This window comes from Primulina eburnea, chromosome 12 (assembly GCF_022965805.1).
Source record: "Primulina eburnea isolate SZY01 chromosome 12, ASM2296580v1, whole genome shotgun sequence".
In the NCBI taxonomy this organism is placed as follows: domain Eukaryota; kingdom Viridiplantae; phylum Streptophyta; class Magnoliopsida; order Lamiales; family Gesneriaceae; genus Primulina; species Primulina eburnea.
Window position 1 is genome coordinate 30922280 of NC_133112.1, and position 27679 is coordinate 30949958.

Here is a 27679-nt window from a genome sequence, read left to right on the forward strand (position 1 = left end):
TTCATTATTTTCAATAATAAAAGAAGTAATTCAGCTGAAATACTTCGTAATTATGTATTTTAATGAAGTAATACATTCAAACAACCTCACAATTTATCCTATTTGTTGAAGTAAATTTATTCTATAACTCCAGCATTTATCCTATTTGTTGAAGTATTTTATATTATGTTACTTCACAAGTAACATTTAGTGACGAAGTAATAAATGTGTTTTACTTCATTGATTATAGTGAATAATGAAGTAATATATTATATATAACTTCATCTTATATGATGGTATTTCACAATTATCATTTAGTGACGAAGTAATTAGTTCTAAATACTTCAGTAATTAATATTTTGGTGAAGTAATTGCGCAAAACAACTTCGTTTGTACAGAATCCATAATTGCAATATATGACTTAATACACTATTATAATTAAATTCATAAATTATCCATCTAAAAATAATTAATAACCACGAATCCGTAATTACATATTCATCAATCCACAATTGTAACCCAAAAAATGCATCCAGAAAACCAAAAGTATATCCAAAAATCCACAATGACAAACAAAATATTTATCCCAACATACACCTTCCATCTAAGCACCTACATTGGAGTAAACAAATTCACTCCATTCACTTCTGACCTCGTCATATTGACATTGGGTGTAATATTGATTCTTGATGCATCCTGCAAACTGAAATTTGAAAAAGAAAATACATTAGATTCTTCTATTTCAAATAAAAACCACCCAAATAGAAAAATGATGTAGCATATCGAACACCAAGCAAATTTATTTATCCATGGACCATTAACGCACAACAGGGAAACAAATTCAATCAACTCGATTTCAGTTTTGAGGAATATAAAACAAGGTGGCAAATGGAAGCATTGATCTATGAAAGAACAGAGTGATCCATCCAATCAAAGAAAAAAACACTAAACTTTTGCACTTGCCCACAAATTGTTTCCACCAAAACAAGCAATCAATCACAAATCATACGCTGAATTCAAACTTTTATCATATGTTTGATCCCTTCAACTGCACCCCAATCCCCATGCATTCAGAGAAGAAAAATAAGGAAAAACAGAAGGAAAAAAAAAACAGAAACGATATGAACAAGTCTTACCAGAAAAGACAGAGAAGAAGAAAAATAAACAAAGAAAATATGGAAAGTAGATGCTGGACTGGATATTAATACATACATATACAGGAAAGGAAGACCAATAGACAGTGATTATTTGGCTATGCCTTCAATAGTGCTTTTTGTTTAAGCAAATTACTAGAACAAAATAAAGGACACGTGGATGTCAATGACAGGTTTGCTTCATTGGAACTTGGAAAAAAAATGAATGTAAGCACTTGAGTAGATTTAAGATGAACATTTTATCATTTCCACGAAGAAAATGCTAGAATTAGGCCACTACCTTATCGCCCATATGCACAGTGGACAAATCATGCAAGTAAAACCAGTTCTTATAAAGCATTGACTATAATTATGTAGCAGCAATGGAAACGATTCGCATCACATAAAGGATACAATGAATATTATAATATTCTATCAACTACAATGATAGCATTTTCCCAATGTCCCAGAGACGTGATCCCAAACCAACCCCCAATGTATCAAATATATTAAGATATATTAACTTTTTTAACACTAATATAAAATATATCACAATGACAACAACTCATCTCAAGCAATTATCTCAACAATAAAATATATCCCAATGACAACACATTATCTCAACAATAAAGCATATTCCAATGGCAACACATTATCTCAACAATAAAATATTGACCAATGGCAACACATTATCTCAACAATAAAATATATCTTAATGACAACAATTCATCTCAATCAATCAACAAATTTATCCGAAGAAGAAACTCACCATCTTCTCCAAGTGTGGATCATCGCAATCGACAATCTCTTTCATGTATCTCATGACACAATATCCACACTCAACCAAACCACTTTGTTTCATATTACCCTATAATGGAATTGAAAAGTTAATGCAACAATCACAATCTAATTAATAACCACTACCAATTCATGTATTCACAAATAAGTACGATACATACCGTCAATATTTTATAACTTGGCCCTTTAGAAATACCCTGAGAGGCATTGTACATCTTCACCCCACTACATTTTAAAAAGTAAGAAGTTATTTTTTTGCATATTTTTAAGTTAATGTATTCGAAATCAACATAAGCTACTACCTACTTTGTCACAATTGTTTTCCATGTATCATCTCGGATCCTGTTAGACGTAGAATCCAATAAATATACCATATTCTTATCTTCGTTAACGATTGTCAAGATCCAATGATACCTGGAAAAATGAAATTACATCATTGAGTACCATGAAGTAGACATCTATAAATAACTAAATTCTTACCCAGTGTTGTAGGGGATGAAGCATATGCTATCTCTACACACTGCTTCCAATTGGTCAGCAATATGTTGTGACAAGTCACGGCCATCTGTGCCAATCGGGCATGTAGGAATATTACCGGGATCCACAAACGAAAAAAAATCAGCCTTGTCTTTTTTCTTCAAATCTTTGTAGAGGTGACTGCATGATATAGATGCACAAATATATCGTTTAGAAAATTTTCAAAATATGAACAACTACCACAAAAAATATTATATAAATGCACAAATATTGTAAGTTAGACATTATATATACCCCATGTAAACTAAAATTTGTCTGGCACCGATCTCCCTCATATCCATAAAGCGTACGATATCTTCTCTTAGCAACCTTATGCTTTTAGGACGTCCAAACATAGCGTCCTCAAAATTAATGCATATGGTATCCGATTCATTCAGCAATCGAACAACATGAGAGTAGATATACTTGCACGACATGGGTAATGTTTTCTCAATTTCTTTGAAATTGTCGCGCTGACCAGGAACATTCGCAAGCACATCTGATTGAGGTTTCCCCTTCCTCTACAATTTAAAATATTATTCATAAAAGTGCTTTAAAATAAAACATTATTCGAGCAACATATATGACAGTTACAAACACAAAGTCAAATGAAAACCGAAAGTACCTTTGTCGTTGGAAAAATAACAAACTCTTTAGGCCAACCAACAATGACTCCAACAGCATCATTGATGATTGTTGGTCCAAACTTAATTGGGATCGGAAGCTGTGCTTTTGCATCTAAGACAACATCAACAGATACCTTGAAGTTCTCTTCCCCAAGTGGAACATGGTGAATCATAACATTTGGACCTCCTTCTGATATTATTGTGCCATAAGCCACCACGTTTTCGCGTTCCTTTACAGCCAGGTGACATTTTTTCCCCTGTCAAGAAAAAAAAGACATGATATATTTTGATATGGAGGTGAATAGAATTTAATTGACATCAAAATTCAGAAACATACAACCTTCATATTTGAAGTGCCGCAATCATAAACTTCTTGCACATCATCTGACAATTTTGAGTCTTTCACTCTTGAGAACTTGTTTGATGCTACATTTTCAGAAGATCGATCATTGATTAATGGAAGCACAGCAGCAAGTTGAGACCTCAGCATCTCCAATTCAGCTTTCAAACTTTTAGTCTCCTCCGATTGTGCTTTTACATTTTCAATCACAGCTTTTGATATTGTCTCTCTCTTCTTCCTTGGAGTTTTAAAGTATACTTGTGGTTTTACGAAACCTCCCACACCTCGAACCCTTCCATAGTGTTCTTGGCTTCCTAAGGCAGCGGTTAACACGTCATTCATTCCAGAAGATTTGATGTGACACCCTGACCTCTTTTAAAATAAATACGCAGCAGAAATAAAATTTTTCTTTTCAAAATATACGGAAGGAGTTTCAAAATACATTTCATCAAATATCTTTACAAAATAAATACATGATCATTTAAATGACATAACAAAAACCAAAATATCATTCCTATGATCATGCCAAAATCCTCCTTCCAACGGTGTATGCATATGACCCCCGATCTACAGTCAACGTCCCGAGGCACCACTCTGATCTGCATCACATGAAAATAACTGAAATGAGAATAAATCTCAGCAAGTGGAACTCTTATATAACAATAAACAATAATCTCTGTAAAACATCTCTTTGAAATCATAAATACCATCAACTCTGAACTGTAAACTCTGAATATCAATAACATAGCAATAGCATATAAATATGATGGTATTTCTCTTTTGCTCTGGGGATTGATATCAATAGTATCTCTGCTCTGGGGTTGCTCGTATCCCAAATCGATATAAATACCGATAACTCTGAGGGATATAAGCCTCTGGGCGATGATCATCTAATATTGCATGCAATCTCTGACTATGTATTTATCAATCCGAAAACATTTAAACTCTTCTCTGGTTTTAACAATCACTTTGAACTCTATATATCTCTTTGTATTCCCTTTAATCAATAATGAGACATCAATGCCTCCAATACATATAACAATACATACTATGGATCAAATGAAAGGGAATAACACAATAAACTCTTTGAAACACATACATATAAAATCATGTGAGCAAAAGGAATGAATTTCCACTTACAAACCACAACAAACACCTCAACTTAGCTCTTGATCACCACCTACAACAAATAATCCACAAATAACACCAATATCAACTAAATATCCAAGATTACAAGCTAAATAATCCATAAATCCACTTAAACAACCAATCTAAACAACTCTTAATTTACAACCTTAACAGAATCGCACCAAAAACTTACCCAAGCTTCCTAGCACCAAGGAGAACGTCGAACTCAAGTCGAAATTCCAAACAAACGCTTGAATCGAAGATAGGAAGTGAAAGAAATGACCAAAAACCCTAAAAATGGAGAGAAATGTCGAGAATGAAGGAGAGAAGAAAGGAAAAGCATGGCCAACCACTCCAAAAAGTAGCTTAAAAACTCGACCATACCTTCACCGCGGGTGCGCCAACACAAGGACCGCGGGTGCGCTATGGTTACGGCAATCTCAAAAATTCTGGAACACGAACAGCGCGGGTGCGGCGACGCAAGCAGCGCGGGTGCGGTCTCTACCGCAGGGGCGGTCTCTACAACGCCGCGGGTGCGGTGTGCTCACGGCACTCAAACTCCAAAAATAGCACAGTGCACCGCGGGGGCACTCCTCTAAGAGCGCGGGTGCACTCTACTCACGGCAAAACACTATTCCAAAGCAACTAAAATCGAACCGAAACGCTGAAACGAACAACCAACAACAACTAATACCTCAAATAAATAATAACCAATAATACTAAAGCCCAAAACACAACTATAATCATCTAATCAAATATCCCAAATAACAAACAAAACTTAAATCGTACCGTACACCGGGCTCGGCTATTACAATCTTCCCCCCTTAAGGGAATTTCGTCCGCGAAATTGACGTCACGGCACGAACAACTCAGGATACTTCTCTCTCATCTCATCCTCTGGTTCCCACGTAGCCTCCTCTATCAAATGGTTCCTCCAAAGAACTTTGACAATGCCGATCTCTTTGTTCCTCAGAACTCTAACTGTGCGATCCAAAATCTGAATCGGAATCTCTTGATACGTCAAATTCGGCGTCAAGTCCAATGGCTCGTGGCGAAGAACATGGGAAGGATCTGCAACATACTTCCTGAGCATCGATACGTGAAACACATTATGAACTCTGTCAAGATCTGGAGGTAGGGCTAATCTGTAGGCTCTGTCACCAACTCTGTCCAAAATCTCGAATGGACCAATAAATCTAGGACTCAACTTGCCCTTCTTACCAAATCTCATCACACCCTTGAGAGGTGCTATCTTCAGAAATACATGGTCGCCAACCTCGAACTGCAAAGGTCTACGACGAACATCTGCATAGCTCTTCTGTCTGGACTGGGCAGTCTTCATCCTTTCTCTGATAACAGCAACAACATCAGCAGTCTGCTGGACCAACTCTGGTCCCAACATCTTCCTCTCACCAACCTCGTCCCAATACAAGGGAGATCTGCACTTCCTGCCATAAAGTGCCTCATACGGTGCCATGCCAATCGTCGCCTGGTAGCTATTGTTATAAGTGAACTCAACCAAAGGCAACAAAGAATCCCAGCTACCTGGAAAGTCAATAGTACAAGCTCTGAGCATATCCTCAAGAATCTGAATGACTCTCTCTGACTGACCATCACTCTGAGGATGATAGGCTGTACTGAATGTTAACCGCGAACCCATAGCTCTGTGCAAACTCTTCCAAAACTCTGAAGTAAATCTAGGGTCACGATCAGACACGATCGACACAGGGACACCATGAAGTCTGACAATCTCTGCAATGTAGTCCTTGGCATACTGATTCATCGAATACGTCGTCTTGACTGGAAGAAAATGCGCTGACTTAGTCAATCGATCAACGATAACCCAAATAGAATTGAAACCTCTCTGCACTCTGGGAAGACCAGTCACGAAATCCATCGTAATATGCTCCCACTTCCACTGAGGAATCGGCAACGACAACAATGTCCCAGCAGGTCTCTGGTGCTCAATCTTCACCTGCTGACAAGTAAGACACTGAGAAATGAACACGGCAACATCCTTCTTCATACCTGGCCACCAGTAGAGTCGACGAAGATCCTGATACATCTTCGTACTGCCTGGATGAATCGAATAAGGTGCGGTATGAGCCTCTGTCAGAATATCTCTACGAATATCGTCGCCAGAAGGAACACAAATACGACCTCTGAAAGTCACCAAACCATCACCATTCAAGGCGAACTCTGAATTACCTCTAATCTCTGCTCTATCTCTCAACTCTGTCAACTGAACATCAGTCGACTGCTCTCTACGAATCCTGTCCGTCAATGAAGATCGAATAACTAACGCTGAAAGACGAGCAATGGTGCCTGGAATCACCAGATCAATCTCCTCTCTCTGCAAATCCATCAGCAACGGTCTCTGAACCAAAGAACTCAATGAAGCACTCGACTTACGACTCAAAGCATCAGCCACAACATTCGCCTTCCCTGGGTGATAACTGATAGTTACATCGTAATCTTTGACCAGCTCTAACCACCTCCTCTGCCGCATATTGAGCTCTTTCTGCGAAAACAGATACTTCAAACTCTTGTGGTCTGTGAAAATCTCACACTTTTCGCCATACAAGTAGTGTCTCCAAATCTTCAGGGCGAAAACCACAGCTGCCAACTCTAAATCATGCGTCGGATAATTCTTCTCATAATCCTTCAACTGGCGAGAAGCATAGGCAATGACCTTACCTCTCTGCATCAACACTGCACCGAGACCCTTCTTCGACGCATCAGTATAGACAACAAAGTCCTCTGAACCACAAGGCAAAGAAAGAACAGGAGCCGTCGTCAATCTATCCTTCAACTCCTGAAATGCACTCTGGCAATCTAAAGACCACTCGAACTTCACAGTCTTCCTTGTCAGATTGGACAATGGCAGGGCAATCTTGGAAAAATCCAAAATGAAACGACGATAAAAACCCGCCAAACCAAGGAAACTGCGCACCTCTGAAACAGTCGTAGGAATAGGCCACTTCTGAATCGCCTCTATCTTCATCGGATCAACAGCAATGCCATCCCTCGAAACGACATGGCCTAGGAAAGAAATCTGATCCAGCCAAAACTCACACTTCTTCAACTTGGCAAACAACCTCCGCTCTCTCAGCAACTGGAGCACAACTCTGAGATGCTCTGAATGAAGCTCTCTGGTCTTGGAATAGATCAAGATATCGTCGATAAAGACAATGACGAAGCTATCCAAATACGGCTTGAACACACGGTTCATCAGGTCCATGAAAACAGAAGGGGCATTGGTCAAACCAAAAGACATCACGAGAAACTCAAAGTGACCATACCTGGTCCTGAAAGCCGTCTTAGGGATATCGGACTCCCTAACCTTCAATTGATAGTAGCCAGACCGAAGATCAATCTTCGAGAAAACAGTGGCACCCTGAAGTTGGTCAAACAAATCATCTATCCGAGGCAACGGATACTTGTTCTTGATCGTCACTTTGTTAAGCTCCCTGTAGTCGATACACAGACGCAAAGAACCATCCTTCTTCTTAACAAATAGAACCGGAGCTCCCCAAGGCGAAGAACTCGGACGAATGAAACCCTTATCTAGAAGATCCTGCAACTGCGTCTTCAACTCTTTCATCTCGGTAGGAGCCATCCTATACGGAGCCTTAGAAATAGGAACCGTACCTGGAGCAAGATCAATGACAAACTCTACATCTCTATCCGGCGGCAAACCCGGAACATCATCCTCAAACACATCCGCAAACTCCCTCACCACATCAATATCATCAATATTCAACTTAATCAGTCTATCCATATCCACAACAGATGCTAGAAAAACATCACAACCTCTACACAAAAGCCTCTCAGCATCAAGACACGAAATAAAAGGAAGGACCAGCGAAGTACCTGAGCTGGCGAGAACTCCTCCCTGGTCATCATCTGCAAAAGTCACCGTCTTAGCAACGCAATCAATAACAGCACGATAGGTCGACAGCCAATCCATGCCAAGAATAACATCAAAGGCAACCATCGGGATCACAATCAAATCAGCAAAGACCTCTCGATCAACAAAACGAACGGGGCACGCATACACTATGGAAGTCGGGCACAAAACATCTCCCGAAGGCAAAACAACACTAAGCTGAAGGGGAATAACAGAAGGAACTATACCCAAAGATCTCAAAAACAATTCAGACATAAAAGAATGAGTAGCACCAGTATCAATCAAAGTAGTAGCTACTCTGCCTGAAATTAAAATGGAACTAGAGATTACAGAAGAATTACGATTAATACCTTCCTTAGTCATCGAAAAGATACGACCCTGCACCTTCTCCTGGCTAGCTCCCTTAGGACAATCTCTGGAAATATGGCCTGGCATGCCACAACGATAGCAAGAACGAGAGCCAAATCTACACTCTCCACGATGGGGTCTGCTACACTTGGGACACAAAGATCTCTCAGAATCAGACGGAGCAACTGGCGCTGACGGTGGCCTAGGACTCTGATCCACCTTGCCCTTCCCCTTGAATCGATCTCTGCCACGCTGACCTGAACTCTGGCCTCTCTGCATACTAGCCTGGTGCCTCGCCTGCCTCTCCCTGGCGATATCCTTCTCGTCCTGCTCTGCTAGCAACGCCTTGGACACAATCTCCTTGAAAGTAACAGCCTTGGACATATTGATGTCACGCCTGATCTCCGCTCTAAGGCCTCGAATGAAGTGAGCGCCTTTATCTTTATCACTGGTAGCAATGTACGGAGCAAATAGGCAACCCTCCTCGAACTTGAGAATATACTCATCCACGTTCAAGCTCCCCTGACGAAGCTCCAAGAACTCTGTGACCTTCCTCGCTCGCAGTGCATCAGGAAAGTACTTGTCGTAGAAAAGCTCAGTAAACTCAGACCACTTCAAAGTAGAAACATCAATGCCAACCTTGGTCGCATTCCACCACAAACGTGCAGCTTTAACCAGCATAAAAACAGCACAACTGATACGATCTCTGTCCTCATAGTGGAGATGATCAAAAATCGCCTCCAAAGCCTTGACCCACTCTACTGCAGCTAAAGGATCGGAGCTGCCTGGAAACTCGGGTGGATCCATCCTCTTAAACGCAGAAAAGATAGCATCAGAACCAACTGCTACTGGAGCAACCTGCCCCCTACCTTGGTCTCTGCCCTGGCCTGCTCCTTGCAGTCTAAGCAACTGCTGGATCTGCTCACTGTGAACCTTAGCCTGCTCCTTCAGTAACTTGCCGAACTCGTCGACAACTCTCGAGGACGAACTATCCTCTCCCTCTGACGCCTTACGCTTAGGAGGCATCCTCTACTCTACAATGCTCACAAGACACCAATCAATACATAACAATAGATAGATGCAAAGAAAACATACCCGGACAGTTGAAAGTAGACGAAGTCATATGCATTGGTCCGAAGAACACCGCTCTGATACCACTAAAATGTGACACCCTGACCTCTTTTAAAATAAATACGCAGCAGAAATAAAATTTTTCTTTTCAAAATATACGGAAGGAGTTTCAAAATACATTTCATCAAATATCTTTACAAAATAAATACATGATCATTTAAATGACATAACAAAAACCAAAATATCATTCCTATGATCATGCCAAAATCCTCCTTCCAACGGTGTATGCATATGACCCCCGATCTACAGTCAACGTCCCGAGGCACCACTCTGATCTGCATCACATGAAAATAACTGAAATGAGAATAAATCTCAGCAAGTGGAACTCTTATATAACAATAAACAATAATCTCTGTAAAACATCTCTTTGAAATCATAAATACCATCAACTCTGAACTGTAAACTCTGAATATCAATAACATAGCAATAGCATATAAATATGATGGTATTTCTCTTTTGCTCTGGGGATTGATATCAATAGTATCTCTGCTCTGGGGTTGCTCGTATCCCAAATCGATATAAATACCGATAACTCTGAGGGATATAAGCCTCTGGGCGATGATCATCTAATATTGCATGCAATCTCTGACTATGTATTTATCAATCCGAAAACATTTAAACTCTTCTCTGGTTTTAACAATCACTTTGAACTCTATATATCTCTTTGTATTCCCTTTAATCAATAATGAGACATCAATGCCTCCAATACATATAACAATACATACTATGGATCAAATGAAAGGGAATAACACAATAAACTCTTTGAAACACATACATATAAAATCATGTGAGCAAAAGGAATGAATTTCCACTTACAAACCACAACAAACACCTCAACTTAGCTCTTGATCACCACCTACAACAAATAATCCACAAATAACACCAATATCAACTAAATATCCAAGATTACAAGCTAAATAATCCATAAATCCACTTAAACAACCAATCTAAACAATTCTTAATTTACAACCTTAACAGAATCGCACCAAAAACTTACCCAAGCTTCCTAGCACCAAGGAGAACGTCGAACTCAAGTCGAAATTCCAAACAAACGCTTGAATCGAAGATAGGAAGTGAAAGAAATGACCAAAAACCCTAAAAATGGAGAGAAATGTCGAGAATGAAGGAGAGAAGAAAGGAAAAGCATGGCCAACCACTCCAAAAAGTAGCTTAAAAACTCGACCATACCTTCACCGCGGGTGCGCCAACACAAGGACCGCGGGTGCGCTATGGTTACGGCAATCTCAAAAATTCTGGAACACGAACAGCGCGGGTGCGGCGACGCAAGCAGCGCGGGTGCGGTCTCTACCGCAGGGGCGGTCTCTACAACGCCGCGGGTGCGGTGTGCTCACGGCACTCAAACTCCAAAAATAGCACAGTGCACCGCGGGGGCACTCCTCTAAGAGCGCGGGTGCACTCTACTCACGGCAAAACACTATTCCAAAGCAACTAAAATCGAACCGAAACGCTGAAACGAACAACCAACAACAACTAATACCTCAAATAAATAATAACCAATAATACTAAAGCCCAAAACACAACTATAATCATCTAATCAAATATCCCAAATAACAAACAAAACTTAAATCGTACCGTACACCGGGCTCGGCTATTACATTTGAACTCTCCTTTGCCTTTCTTTTCCAACAATTCATCCTACAATTGGAGACATGACAAATCAATTCACAATCTACAGTGTTATTTATCTAGGCAATATGGCGATTGAATAAAACTAAACATTTACAATTTTTTCAGCTACTTCGGATGTCTCCGAACATGTTATGTTGCCGGATTTGTCTTCTCGAGCTTTACGCCAAAGCACAGATCTATCAACTTCCTCATCTTCACCAACCAATTTTTTGTTCCGCTACAATTTTAAAACTCATATGTTTAATAACATGAAGAACATGCTAAAAATTACAAACATATTGCTCTGTTTCTTACCAGTTCAGCCTCCAATCCGATGTAACCCTTGCGAGACATTCTGTGGTGATATTTACAATGCATGGTCCGTTGTTTTTGTTTTTCATGAGTAACCTGCATCATTATGTTGGCTCAGTTAAGTATTGAATTTAATACATTCGTGAGGAAACATATCAATTATTAAAGTACCTCCCACGATGGAACCAGTCTCGCATCCACAAATTCTTTCCAATCCGCTAGTGGAAGTTGATACTGACTTGGTGGAGAAATCAACTTTTCAGGATTATCTTTGTTCGGCCAAACAAATCTACTAGTCAATTTGTTTTTGAAATCTCTCCACTTCTGAGATGCTGAATTCATCACAGCATACTGACTTTCAGGCGCTAGTTCAAAGACATTCTGCAACAAAAAAGATTATTTTGAGGTGCAAGTATGATTGTAAATTCAAATTGAAGCTTGTACTTACCGAAATCTCTTCCCACAGTTTTTGTTTTATGGTTTCTGGAACTTCAGGCCATGACTTTATACTGATTTGCACCATGGCTCTAGCAATAGAACCAATGTATGATTGTAAAGCCCTTCCATTTGCATTGTATGCTGGCCGCCCCATGTCATCATAATCAATCTTCGCTTTTTTCCCCCATCTGGCAGTAGCAATTAGTTTACCCATCAAGTAGGGCCTCGCTTGTTCCTCTGCACATCTACAGGATGTTCTTCTTCATCAGTAAGTATAGGGTGCTCTGCATTAGTAACTTCCTTTAGCTTATCATCATGTACTCCTTGTATCATCTCAACTGTAGCATTTGTGCCCTTTTTTTACGACCCATTGAGCCTTTTTCTACATATTTACATTAATGACACAAATTTTAAAACCTACACAATAACATTAACCATTAAAATAACATAAACAATAATTCTAATAAGACATGTATAAACATGAAATAAATAATAACACAAACAATAATAACATAAATAATAAACATGACTTGTAGAAACCTGACATAAATAATAAACATGACATAAATAATAGCAATAAGGTTATGTTTATGGCATAACAAAAAACATGACATGAAAGTGAAACACATCATTTTTTCTTGTTCGTTTCCCAGCCACCCTCAGTTTCTGATCTAAAGTAACTTTCATGAGCCGGAATACAATGAGTATCAACATCATCAATTGGTCGAGAATCAGGAATACTAGTCCAACCATCATCATCTCTCTCGTAACATCGATTTGGCACAGGGAGTACAATTGACCACCCTTTTTGTAATGGGTCATCAATATAAAAGACTTGATTGACTTGACTTGCAAGGACAAATGAGTCATTAATTCTTGTGCCCTATTTTGTTCATATTGACCAAGGTGAATCCACATTCATCATTGTTGATAACTCCTTTGTCATTTGCAACCCACGCACACTTGAAAAGAGGAACTTGAAATTGATGATAGTCCAACTCCCATATTTCTTCAATCACTCCATAGAAAGTCACATCAGTCATCAAGGGATTCTTATCTTTGGCACTACAGACAAGCATGGTGGTAGCAACTAGAGAAACCCCACTGTTTTGGCAAACTCTCTCATCATCCCGTGCCTTTGTTTGGTATAAATTGCCATTTATCACGTAACTGCAATACTTAATGACTTGCCCACGTGGACCATGAGCCAGCCATTTCAATATTGATGTCGTTCCACCATTGCAGCTATCTATTTCAGCATCCACCTGACATTTATACAATTAGAATAGGGTGATTAAAATACTTGCTCCAAACTGTTCACCGCAAAATGCATAAAGCAGATTTATCCACCTAACCTTTGCACGAAACCAATCAATAAACTTCTTATTGTGAGCATCTTGTATCCACCTTTCATCTTTCTCTTTTTTCGGAAACATTGACTTCAGGAAATATTTATGTTCACTGTGGAAATATTTATATAGCAATTTGTGTTGGATATTAAATATTGACAATCACATGGGTGCAGAATTATAGAATAATGCAATACACTTACATAACGTATGGAGATACTTCTTCTGTATTTTCCAGCACAGTCAAATGTGCTTGTTGAAGGTCAACTTGTGGCACTACAATTGGTGTTTTGCAGGCTACAATGTTTGATTTGGGATCAAGATTTGATTGAGGCAACCCAATAGGATCAAGGTCATTTAGGTATTCCGAACAAAACTCAATTGCTTCTTTGGCTGAATATCTCTGCACAATGCAACCTTCAGGATGTTTACGACTGCCTACATAACTCTTAAGCACCTTCATGGATCTTTCGAACGGGTACATCCACCGAAAGTACACTGGTCCACATAATCGAACTTCTCGAACAAGATGAACTGTTAAGTGAAGCATGACATCGAAGAAAGAAGGGGGGAAATACTGCTCCAATAAGCAGAGTGTAACAACCAAGTCAGATTGCAGCTTATCTAACTTGGCTACATCTATCACCTTGCAACAAATATCTTTGAAGAAGAAGCATAGTCTTATAATGGCATATCTAACATGTTTTGGTAACGCATCACGTATGAGTATTGGCAGGAAATGCTGCATTAGAACATGACAATCATGAGATTTCAAGCCAATCAATTTCAACTCAGACAAGGACACAAGATTTTTCAGGTTCGATGAGAAACCTTCTGGGACTTTTATATCCATTATCGACTGACAAACTTGTAACTTTTCTTTTTTTGTGAATGAGCATGCAGCAGGAGGAAGATATGTTCTTTTTTCACCAAATTTAGGTGCCAATTCAGGCCTAACTCCCATTTGAACCATGTCCAACCTAGCTGCCACATTGTCCTTGGTTTTTCCTTTAACATTCATCAAAGTATTAATGAGAGATTCGAAGACATTTTTCTCTATGTGCATCACATCGAGACAATGCCTAACATGCAGGTGTTTCCAATAAGGAAGATTGAAAAAAATTGATTTCTTCTTCCAACATTTTCTGAAATCTGTTGATCCAAAATCTTTTTCTTCTTTACTATCTTCCAAATTATTGTCCTTTGCATTCTTTCTCTTTTTACCTTTCACAATAATCTTCTTTCCGAAAACACACCTTATATCAGAAAGCTTGTCAAACAAAGCAACCCCAGATAATGGTGTAGATGATTCTCCATGTTCTTCCATACCATCGAACTCTTTCATTTGCCTCCGATATGGATGAAACCGTGGTAGGAATCGTCTATGACCAACAAATGACATTTTCTTCCCATTTTCCAAATGCCTTGCACAAGTATCTTCTTTGCATACTGGGCATGCATAATAACCATGTGTAGTACATCCACTAAGGTTACCATAGGCTGGAAAGTCATTGATGGTCCATAGTAAGACTGCTTTAAGAGTGAAAAATTGTCTACGATAAGCATCATAGACACCATCAACTCCATCCCACAATCGTTGCAAATCTTCAACTAACACATCAAGATAGACATCTATATCGTTTCCTGGCTGTTTAGGCCCTGAAATGAGCATAGTTAGCATGATGAATTTTCTCTTCATACACATGTTTGGAGGCAGATTATAGGTGACCAACATAATTGGCCAGCAACTGTACCGACTACTAAGGTTGCTATAAGGATTAATGCCATCAGCTGCAAGTGCAAGGCGAAGATTTCTTGGTTCACTTTCAAAGTCGGGCCACATATGATCCACCAACTTCCAAGATGGTGAATCAGCTGGATGACGTAACTGACCGGGAACTCCTGTGGTTTCTGCATGCCATGTTAAATTTTTCGAGGTATGTAGAGATTTAAACATGCGCTTAAATCTTGGTATGGGAGGGAAATACCACAACACCTTTGCAGGAACACCTTTCTTCTCAACGTTCTTCTTGTTTAGCTTCCACCGTGACAAGCCACATTTAGGGCAGTTTACGCAGTCTTTATATTGCTTCCTATAAAGAATGCAATCATTGGAACAAGCATGAATCTTTTCATGACTCAACGCCAAACAACTCAATGTCTTTTTTACATCATACATTTTGGTTGGCAGGTTGTGATTATCTGGTAGCATATCCCCAAAATCCATTAGTAGATCGGAAAATAGAGCGTCACTCATCCCATGCTTTGCTTTGGTGTTGTATAGTTTCACAATTGCACTCAACTTTGTGTAACGCTTACAACCACTATACAAAGGTTTCTCTGCTTCCTCCAAAAATTCCATAAACACTTCTGGATTTTCTGTATAGTTATCATATGCTGCCTCACACATATTAGTGGTTTCAAAGTGTCCGTGATAGTTACCAATTGGCTCCTTGTTCGTGCTCCAATTTACTTTGTTACTTTCAGCAGACTCACCGTGCCAAATCCAATTCACATAATTTTGACTAAAACCATGGAAATAAAGATGCTCTCGAATGGACTTAGCTGGTCTTTTTTTAAGATTTTTACATTTGCAACAAGGACAATGAATTAAATTGGGGTCAATATGGGGATTCTCTAAACAACTTCTGATAAACAGTTCCACACCCTCCTCGTACTGTTTTGACCTTCTGTCCAAGTGAATCCAAGATTTATCCATTTCAATACAGAAAAATACCAGAAATATATAACAATGAATTTGATCTAAACCTGAAAATATTACATTTAATAATGTCATTTTCAATTTAATTTGTTGAGCGCAAAAAAAAAAAAACGAAAGGAGACTACCTATTGACTAACAAACAAAAGAAGACTACACAGATGCATATAAGTTAGAAAAACAAAAAAAATCGACGGAGACAATGACTGACAAGAAATAAAATGATAATTTAGTGCTTAGTGGAAAAGTAAGAATGAGAAAAGATGTGGTAATAGCTAAAGTTTGAATTCTGCTCGGTTCCTTTTAAAAGTCTACTTGTTCATTCTTAAAGCTTCAAAATCCAAACAACCAGAATATTAAAACTTGCAATCAATTTTTCACCAAAAGCAGAAGTTCCAAAAATCTGGTCAGAGTAAAAATACGCATTTGCTAATTAGGTAGCATTTGCTAATCTACATAACAGTGCAGAATAGCTCAAAGTAATTAAATTACAAAGAACAATGCGCACATGCTTCTACAATATAATTCAAATAAATCAGTCCAAAACAAAAGTCAAGAGCAAAATGTTTATAGAAATGCTTTTGTAAATCACATGGTTTATTCAACTCAAATTAGCAAATTTTGAGAGCAAACAAGAAACCAAGTGGAAAAAACCACTGTATTACAAAAGTAGATGATTTTTTTTACATCAGGGACGGAATAACTAGACTTACGGTGGTGGTGGTGTTTTGCTTCTCTCTCGGTGAGTTGAACGGCGGTGGTGTCGGCGGTTCGAAGAGAGAATGGCGGTGAGTGGAAAATGTGGCGCGTTAATGAGCTCGTGTATGAAGGATATATGATATAATCGATATAAAACAGCGACGGTTTTTAAAACTTCCGTCGGTAAATGCGACGGCTAATAGCGACGTGATTATTTAAAACCGTCGCTGACTAGATCGGCGACGGTTAAAAAACCGTCGCAAAATGTCAGCCCTCACCAAATGTTCAGCGCGGTTCATCTTATTACTTCGGCATTAACTTATTTTTCTTCTTTTTTACTTCATCAACATTGAAATACCGAAGTAAAATATAATAATAAAAAATAGTGAAGCCCGTGTTTTTAAACATCCGAAGTAAAATATATTATTTTACTTCGCTTGTGTTATTACTGAAGTTATTGGTAATGTATTACTTCGTAAATTATTATTGCCGAAGTATAGCCTGCCGAAGTAAAATCCGATTTTTCTACTAGTGATTATAACATACATATTTATAACACATTTCTTGAATTTATTTGACATAAATAATTATTTTAATTTACAACTCAATAATTGTTCTAATTATAACAAATTACCGGATAATTAATTACAGGACCTTACAAAATATATAAAAAATCTAGGAAGGGAAGAAGAAGTATGCTTCTCATTTTGGAGTTTTCCTTCTCAATTTTTCATGTAATAATCTTTTTGGAGAGTAATGTGTGTCTATGTATACTAACATTACCAAATACGCGAAGCGTGTGCATAATATAATATATTTAGTATTATGCAATATATATAAAATGTATTTTTAAAATTTTCAAATAATTAGTTTAGTCATGATTTGTATATATATAAAGAACTCTCAAATATTTGATTTAATTATAATTTTTTTACATCTAAAATAATATATTTTTTTACATCTAAAATAATATATAAATAAATTAAAAAGTTATTTAACCTATCATATATTTAGAAAAAGAGTGAGTCTAATGTGAGACCGTCTCACGGATCTTAATCTGTGAGACGGGTCAACCCTACCCATATTCATAATAAAAGTAATACTCTTAACATAAAAAATAATATTTTTTTATGGATGACTCAAATAAGAGATCCGTCTCATAAATACGACCCGTGAGACCATCTCACACAAGTTTTTGTCTTAGAAAAATACGAAATATTTGATAACATATTACACACACACACACACACACACATATATATATATATATATATATATATATATATAATTAAATTTACATGTCTATGCATTATAATGACAATTTTAGAAAAAAAGTTTTGGTATGCCGTTCAAATATTTTATATAATATAAATGTAAAGATCTTTTGTTGCAGTCTGAAGGGTGTATGTGGCGCCCCAAACATCGCCATGTAATTATACAATATATTATGTCATATGCATAAAAATTTTATTTTCAACAACGTGATAATATAACGCATATACGACAAAATAATGCAATTATCACATTATTTACATCAGTATAGCAGAAATAATATAATAAATACACACACAACTCAAATAAGAAAATGAACTATACTGTCTCTATCTACTATCAACTACAAGAGTGTTTGACTAGATACATCTAGTCCTTCACCTCTATCATGTCTCACGACATAGTTCTATAACCTGTCCAACAGAAACAACTCTCAAAGAGTGAGTATATACAACAAGCATCATCTTAAATACAAAACAATTATATTAATAATAACATAAAATATAACTGAAATCATAATAGAAATACCTCATTTGTTGTTTCTGGACAATCAAACCATCAACGACATCACTCCTATACTACTGCAATAACAATATCAATGATACGTCGCACCCCAACTCTGGCAACATCAATATCGTCGATCGAACAACATCAATGATACGTCGCACCTCTAATTCGGTGACACCAATATCGTCAATCAAGCAACATCAACGATACGTCGCACATCTACTTTGGCGACAACAATATCGTCAATCGAACAATATCCACGATACGTCACACCTCTAATCCGACGGCATCAATATTGTCGATCGAACAACATCAACAATGTCTCCCAATAAACGGCGACCAACAACATTAACAATAATAATCAACAGCAAATATAAAATCAAACCACCTATTTCCAGTGATTTATCATCGTTCAACACAATAGTATTTTATCAATACTAAAAAAACAACATATGCTCGTACATCAACATGTACCTGATAATCGAGTATATATATAAAATCTGGCTACTTCTTTGATCCTGAGGCTTGTGATGTATCTAAATAATTTAACAACAATTATCAGATCATTTTTACCGTATCAACACAATTATATCAGCCTCAATATATAACATCAAATATCCGAACAACAATTAATTCAACAAAATATAAAACTCGATTATAAATTCTTATCTTTCATCAATTTAATATACCGGTATATTTAATTCACAATAGTACCATCAAATACTCCCTAATCAATTAACTTCAAATAATATACTATTATACAACATCTGTTAAACTACGAAAATTTTATATCAACATGTAGTCTATATTTCGTAGACTCCAAATATATAATCAGAATTAGTAACAACTGAAAAACAACTCTTCAATTTCAATTCAACGATTAAAATCTCTAGTTATAATAAATTACGAATAATTCAAAACAACATCACTAAAATTTTCTTTACTTTGTTAAAATCATACACTACTCAATAATTTTCAATTTCTGTATTATTTAACAATTTATCGAATTTATTCCAGAAATCGACGAATTTCTAACACTACCAAAAATATAAATTTATACCTCAAATCGAAAAAATCGTATCAACGATTCTAAAACTGAAATCAATCGATTGGATAAACCGATAAGTCGCAAGATCAAAAAGAAAAATCGAAAACTCTATTTTTTTTTATTTTCTCTCACCTCTTTCGTTATTTTCTGTCAATTGAATTCATGTATGTCGCTTTCAAATTTTTCTTTTTTTTCTTTATATATAATATATAATAATATAATATAATGTATAATACCATTTTTAACATCAATATATCTCTTTAGACCAGTTAAACGATTAAATTTTCCAAAACTCAAAACATGAAACTACTATATCTTTGAGTTTTCTACATCATCTCCAAACTTCAAATCATTAGGACTTCATATATCCAAGATATGTCATATTTAATTTTTTAAAAATCGTTAAATATTTAGTAAATCTCACATCACTAAATCAACATTGTGATATTCACTTCAGACATCACAGTGTTGTTGATAAAAAAACGGACATGAAATAAATTATGATGTGTGTATCAGAAGTTAGTGTTATACTCTGTGTTGCAACACCAATAGACAACATGCAGCGAAAATTAATTATTTAACACACACGTAAACTTTTATTTAGTAAATACAAGATTTAAATTATGCACAAGTACGAATATTTATGCAATATCTCATGACAAAAATTCACTAGAAAATATGTAAATCGTTTACACAAAACAATACTAGTGAAATTAACAAAACTAAATTCCTTGACACTCAGAGGAATTAAATTACATTAAAAAATAAAAAAAAATACTAGATGAATAAACCAAAAATTGTATTGTTTAAAACCAAACGAAACCACTTTTCACCCAACACTTCACGTAATGTTGTTCTTCGAGTGCCGTCAACACCAATCACTAACACAGTAATTATGTGAATCAATCACACAAACTCTTCATATGAAAATCTTCAATCCTGAACTCTTATGCTCAGAGAAAACTCCAACAGTTGCACACAGTTCTTCTCTGAATATTTTGTATATATCTTTTAACAATATCTTGACCTAATTATCTTCCTATAAAATCAATTCTACAAACATGGAATCAAGAGTTTATTCGGAACAAAACTCTTTTTAAATCAAAGATAACTTATCTAAGATAAATACCAAAGATACATTATCTAAAGATAATTACCAAGAATAAATTATCTAGGAATAAAACTGATTATTAGATCAAGTCAAATTAGTTCAGAATTGCAAAACCTTTAAATATAATATTTCCGTATTATATAAAAGACAAAATTAATAAGGAATACAATATTCCTTTCAATATCTCTTTTTTTGCATTTCTGGATACAACATCCCAAAAACGACTCAAATGGTCTTCTACGCATTCAGTCTAGCTCCCCCTGAGCAAAAGAATATCTCCCCCCTGAATAATTGATTCATTTTAAGTTCTCCTCCTTAATTAAACAAGTTAGCATGGTTTGTGAGATATGTGTTATTGACAGTGTTGTCAACACGAGTACAGAACACAGTGCAAAAAAAAAGAATCAAAAGAAAGTTTTATAACACCTGGGACCCAACCTGCATATTAACACACTCACGCTCTAAACAACCAGAAAAAGAGATAAAAGACAAAACCAAAAATGACAAAAAAAAAAAAAAAAAAAACCAATTAGCCATCAGAATCCTCTGCTGCAGCTTCTGCATCATTAGATCTATCTTTATCAGCATCAATTATTTTTGTTACTCTTTTTTTGTGTACAGAATGGACTGCCACATCCAGGAGCAACCTGTACTCAACAATCTAGTCTTCATAGTATGCGATCAATTCCTTAGCATTCTGGATCTGTTTCAACCCAAAATCTATTTGAGCCTGCAAAATAGAAGAAGACACTAGAAGATAACCCTGCGGTGTTGTGGTGGAGGAAGTGATGTTTTCAACATCAGTGGCAACACCGGCTACAGACTAAGGAAGATCCAGTTTGCGATTTCCTTAGAAATAAGCTTGGGCAATTTTCAGCGACTCCCCTATGTCTATCAAGTGTTCATCATCTTCCTTGAAAAAGCCTTGCGACTCTAGAAAAATTCCATAGATGAAAGATGGGAATGAAAGTTGAGTGGACTTCAATCCACCTTCGGCAAACTGCAAAATAGTCTGGAACACGAGATTGCCAAAATTAAATCTACCACTTGTTCCAATAGCATACAGGATCAACGCCAGTGGACGTGTTATGTAACACCTTTTGCTCTGATCTCTTAAAATAACAGCGGAATTTAAAAATTTTACTCTTATAGGAAGGAATGATTTAAATCTTCTCTTGACATAAACAAATTTTCAATATTTACAACAAAAAGTATATATACATGATCAATCAAATGATGCAACAAAAGACAAAACATCATTTTAATGATCATTCCAAAGTACTAGCAAAATATCTTTCTTCCTTCTATCTCTTATGCATATGACCCCGACTCCAATCAACGTCCCGGTTCGTCGCTCTTATCTGCATCACATGAATAACTGAAATGAGTATAAAACTCTGCAAGTGGAACTCTTAAATAGCAATGTACATATCATACTCTGTAAAACATGGCTTTGAAATCATAAATACCATCAACTCTGAAACATGAACTCTGAAACATGAATAGCATAATAATAACGATGGTATTTCTCTTTTCTCTGGTGGATTGATATCTAAATAGTATCTCTGTCTCTCACTTATATCCCATCGATATAAATCGATTACTCTGTCGGGATATAAGCCTATGGTCGTTGATCAACTCATTGCATGCAATTTCTGACTATGTATCTATCAATCCATAAAGCATTTTAAACTCTCTTTGGGGCATTTAATCAAACACTTTGTAAACTCTTTTCTCTTGTATTCTCTTTTTCACAATTGAGACATTCAATTGTCTTAAATATACAATCAAGTAATTTAATACATAATATGGATCAAATGGAAGAGAATAACACGTTAAAACCATTGAAACACAATACATATACTATCAATTCCACTTACAACCAACAAGAACACCTTCAATCTAAACCCTTGGTTGAATTCCTACAACAATAAACCATATATAATACCAGCAATATCTAAATAATCAAAAACCCATATCAATTAATCCATAAACCAACACCATCAACAAACCCATATCATCTCCAACACCAAAAACTAAGAATAAACTAGACCAAAAGCTTACCTTAGCTTCCTTGAACCCAAAACTATCTTGATCTCACTTCAATAATCCAACAAAATGCTTGAATCAAAGGAAGGAAATGAAAGGAAAAGGAACCATAGCTTCCTTGCTCTGAAGAAACCGATAAGAATGAGGAAAAATGAGAGAAAAATGAAGTCTCCACCTATTTTATACCTTAAAACACCAAAAACACGACTTTACTGTTCACAGACCGCGGGTGCGCTACAACATACACCGCGGGTGCGCTCTTGCTACGGGAAAACAACCAAAATTGTGAAGCCTGAGACCGCGGGTGCGCTCTCCACTCTGCGCACAGCTTCTCGAAAGATCGCCTCCGAAACGCCTCTTCCCATCATAATTTGGAAAAATGGTAAACTACAAAGTTGTAGATCTATGTCTTTTCTTGAACCCCTCAAAATTTCAGATCATTTGGAGGTCTGAGGAAAACGTTATGCTAAATCTCCCAACATGTGTCACTGGAGGAACGTCGAAACACACGACACACTTCGTGGCACTTTTTGGCTTACCTTCCACAATGATTTGAACAAAACTCAAACTAAGAAAGTTATACCTCTATGTCTTATCTAACCACTCCAATTGGCCTCATACCAATTGGCTCAACATACGAATTATCATGAATTTAATCGTAACGACGCTACAATCATACTACACAACACATCTATCATCAACAATACTATAAATCATAAATCGTCATCCTTAACATTAAAACTATACTTAAACTTACCCAAATAGTCAATAAACATAAAAAATCCTAAACCATACCGATCACCAAGCTTGGATATTACAATCTCCCCTCCTTAGAGGAATTTCGTCCCCGAAATTGGCGTCACTGCGCAAACAACTCAGGATACTTCTCTTTCATCTCATCCTTTGGTTCCCACGTGGCTTCTTCAATCAAATGATTTCTCCAAAGGATTTTAACAATGCCGATCTCTTTGTTTCTCAACACTTTTACTTTGCGATCAAGAATTTGAACTGGAATCTCTTGGTACGTTAAATTCGGTGTCAAATCCAATGGCTCGTGGTGAAGAACATGGGAAGGATTCGCAATATACTTCCTGAGCATGGAGACATGAAAAACATTATGAACTCTATCAAGATCTGGCGGCAAGGCTAACCTGTAAGCTCGATCACCAACTCTGTCAATATCTCAAATGGACCAATAAATCTAGGACTCAACTTTCCCTTTTTGCCAAACCGCATCACACCTTTAAGAGGTGCTATCTTCAAGAACACATGATCGCCAACCTCAAACTGCAACGGCCTTCGTCTCACATCAGCATAACTCTTCTGTCTCGACTGTGATGTCTTCATCCTTTCTCAAATAACAACAACAACATCAGCTGTCTGTTGGACCAACTCTGGACCCAACATCTTTCTCTCACCAATCTCGTCCCAATATAAGGGCGATCTACACTTCCTGACATAAAGTGCTTCATACGATGCCATGCCAATCGTCGCTTGGTAGCTATTATTGTACGTGAACTCAACAAGAGGCAATTTGGAATCCCAGCTACCAGGATAATCGATAGTACAAGCTCTGAGCATATCCTCTAAAATCTGAATAACTCTCTCTGATTGTCCGTCGCTCTGGGGGTAATATGCTGTACTAAATGCTAATCGTGTACCCATAGCTCTGTGTAAACTCTTCCAAAACTCTGAAGTAAATCTAGGGTCACGATCAGACAAAATCGACTCAGGCACACCATGAAGTCTAAAAATCTCTGCTATGTACTCTTCGGCATACTGGTTCATGGAATACGTTGTCTTAACTGGAAGAAAATGCGATGACTTGGTCAACCGATTAACAATAACCCAAATAGAGTTAAAACATTTCTGCGTCCTGGGAAGACCAATCACGAAATCCATTGTAATGTGCTCCCATTTCCATTGAGGAATCGGCAATGACTGCAATGTCCCAGCAGGTCTTTGATGCTCGATTTTCACCTGGTGACAGGTCAGACACTGAGAAATAAACATGGCAACATCCTTCTTCATACCTGACCACCAATAGAGTCTACGAAGATCCTGATACATCTTGGTACTACCTGGATGTATCGAGTATGGAGCGGTATGTGCCTCTGTTAAGACGTCTCTCCGAATATCATCACCAGTGGGAATGCATATACGACCTCTGAATGTCATCAAACCATCTCTATTCATTCCAAACTCTGAATTACCTCTCTCCTCTGCTCTAGCTCTCATCTCTGATAACTGTACATCAATGGCTTGCTCTCTACGGATCCTGTCTGTCAATGTAGCACAAATAACCAACGCTGAAAAGCGAGCAATGGTTCTCGGTACTACTAAAGCTATCTCTTCTCGTTGCAAGTCCAACAACAATGGCTTCTGAATCATAGAACTCAAAGAAAACTTGACTTACGGCTCAAAGTCCCCCGCTACAACATTCGTCTTCCCTGGGTGGTAACTAATCGTCACATCATAATCTTTGACAAGTTCTAACCACCGTCTCTGTCGCATATTGAGTTCTTTATGAGAAAACAAATACTTTAAACTCTTGTGGTCCGTGAAAATTTCACACTTTTCGCCATACAAGTAATGTCTCCAGATTTTCAGAGCAAAAACCACAGCTGCCAGTTCCAAATCATGCGTAGGATAATTCTTCTCATAGTCTTTCAATTGACGAGAAGCATAAGCTATAACCTTTCCATGTTACATCAGCACTGCACCAAGACCCTTCTTTGACGCATCTGTATAAACAACAAAGTCCTCTGTACCACTAGGCAATGCAAGTACCGGAGCTGTCGTCAACTTATCTTTCAACTCTTGGAATCCACTCTTTCATTCATTGGACCACTCAAACTTCATAGTTTTCCTCGTCAGATTGATTAACGGCAGGGCAATCTTGGAAAAGTCTGAAATAAAGCGACGATAATAACCCGCCAAACCAAGAAAACTGCGTACCTCTGATACAGTGGTAGGAATAGGCCACTTCTGTATCGCCTCAATCTGGATCAACAGCGAAACCATCCTTCGAGACAATATGGCCTAAGAAAGCAATTTGCTCCAACCAGAACTCACATTTCTTCAACTTAGCATACAACCTCTTTTCTCTCAACAAATGAAGAACAACTCTGAGGTGTTCTGAATGAAGCTCTCTGGTCTTGAAATAAATCAATATGTCATCAATAAAAACAATGACAAAGCTATCCAAATACGGCTTGAACACCCGGTTCATAAGATCCATGAAGACTGAAGTAGCATTAGTCAGACCAAATGACATAACCAGAAATTCGTAATGACCATACCTGGTCCGAAACGCCGTCTTAGGGATATCAGACTCCCTAACTTTCAACTGATAATAACCGGATCGTAGATCAATCTTTGAAAACACCGTAGCCCCCTGCAATTGATCAAAAAGATCATCTATCCGTGGCAGCGGATACTTATTCTCGATAGTCACTTTGTTGATTTCTCTATAGCCAATGCACAGTCGCAAAGACCCATCTTTTTTTTTTGACAAAAAGAACCGGAGCTCCCCCAGGCGAAGAACTCGGCCGAATAAAACCTTTATCCAAAAGATCCTGCAACTGCGACTTCAACTCTTTCATCTCTGTAGGGGCCATTCTATACGGAGCCTTAGAAATAGGAACCGTACCCGGAGCTAGATCAATCACAAACTCTACATCTCTGTCCGACGGTAAACCCGGCACATCATCCTCAAATACATCATGGAATTCTCTCACCACATCAATATCATCAATATTCAACTTCACAATTCCATCTATATCAACAATCGAAGCCAAAAACCCATCACAACCTCTAAACAACAACTTCTTAACCTCAAGACACGAAATAAAAGGTAGGACCAGCGAAGTACCTGTACTGGCAAGCATACCTTCCTTATTTGCATCATCTGCAAATTTTACCGTCTTGGCAACGCAATCAATCACTGCACGGTAAGTTGATAGCCAATCCATGCCAAGTAAAATATCGAACGCAACCATCGGAATAACAATCAAATTGGCATAAACCACTCGTTCATCAATTTGAACAGAACATGAATACACAATAGACGTCGGGCACAACACATCTCCCGAAGGCAATACAACATTAAACTGGAGGGGAATAACAGAAGGAACTATACCCAAAGATCTCAAAAATAGTTCAGACATAAAAGAATGAGTAGCACCTGTATCAATCAATGTCGTAGCTACTCTGCCTAAAATTAAGTTAGTACTAGAGATCACAGAAGAATCAGGATTTATACCTTCCTTCGTCATGGTGAAGATGCGACCCTGCACATTCTCTTTACCCGATCCTCTAGGACAATCTTTGGCAATATGGCTTGCAGTGCCACATCGGTAGCAAGTGTAAGAACCAAACCTGCACTCACCTCTATGAGGCCTATTACACTTGGGACACATTATCTTCTCTGGATCAAATGGAACTGCTGGTGCTTTAAAACTCGGTTCCATCTTGCCTTTCTCTTTGAATCTGTCTTTACCTCTTTGGTTCGAACCTTGACCTCTCTGAGCCATAAACTGCTGCCTCGCCTGTCTCTCTCTTGCAATGTCTTTCTCATCTTGTTCAGCCAACAGAGCCTTAGCCACAATCTCCTTGAATGTCACAGCTTTTGACAT

General features: G+C 37.5%; 2 protein-coding genes across 2 annotated transcripts; both read right to left on the reverse strand.

The window, feature by feature from the left end:
- Positions 1-444: 444 nt before the first annotated feature.
- Positions 445-12502, reverse strand: LOC140806777 (uncharacterized). Its single transcript, XM_073163312.1, has 14 exons — positions 12299-12502; positions 12022-12231; positions 11854-11946; positions 11654-11776; positions 11544-11565; positions 6066-7280; positions 3393-3757; positions 3052-3309; positions 2682-2947; positions 2391-2567; positions 2217-2324; positions 2072-2135; positions 1882-1980; positions 445-682 (listed from the first exon to the last, which is right to left on the reverse strand). The coding sequence occupies exons 1-14, from the start codon at positions 12500-12502 to the stop codon at positions 584-586; spliced, it is 3303 nt and encodes a 1100-aa protein (XP_073019413.1). The 3' UTR covers positions 445-583.
- LOC140806778 (uncharacterized) lies at positions 12502-27679 on the reverse strand. Its single transcript, XM_073163313.1, has 5 exons — positions 27433-27679; positions 13841-16406; positions 13644-13749; positions 13191-13553; positions 12502-12642 (listed from the first exon to the last, which is right to left on the reverse strand). The coding sequence occupies exons 1-5, from the start codon at positions 27677-27679 to the stop codon at positions 12502-12504; spliced, it is 3423 nt and encodes a 1140-aa protein (XP_073019414.1).

Bases quoted from the DNA above. Each gene is read 5' to 3' on its own strand.
- LOC140806777 (XM_073163312.1), bottom strand. From the start codon at position 12,502: ATGGGTAAACTAATTGCTACTGCCAGATGGGGGAAAAAAGCGAAGATT. The intron at 3,758-6,065 runs GTAGCTGGGATT...AAAAGAGGTCAG, and splicing joins TTGTACTATTGACTTTCCAG to GGTGTCACATCAAATCTTCT. The intron at 683-1,881 runs GTGAGTTTCTTC...TTCAAATTTCAG, and splicing joins ATCCACACTTGGAGAAGATG to TTTGCAGGATGCATCAAGAA.
- LOC140806778 (XM_073163313.1), bottom strand. From the start codon at position 27,679: ATGTCAAAAGCTGTGACATTCAAGGAGATTGTGGCTAAGGCTCTGTTG. The intron at 16,407-27,432 runs GTGAGTGCAGGT...TAATATTTTCAG, and splicing joins GTGTAATAGGCCTCATAGAG to GTTTAGATCAAATTCATTGT. The intron at 12,643-13,190 runs GTCAATATGAAC...TCGTAAAAAAAG, and splicing joins ATGAATGTGGATTCACCTTG to GGCACAAATGCTACAGTTGA.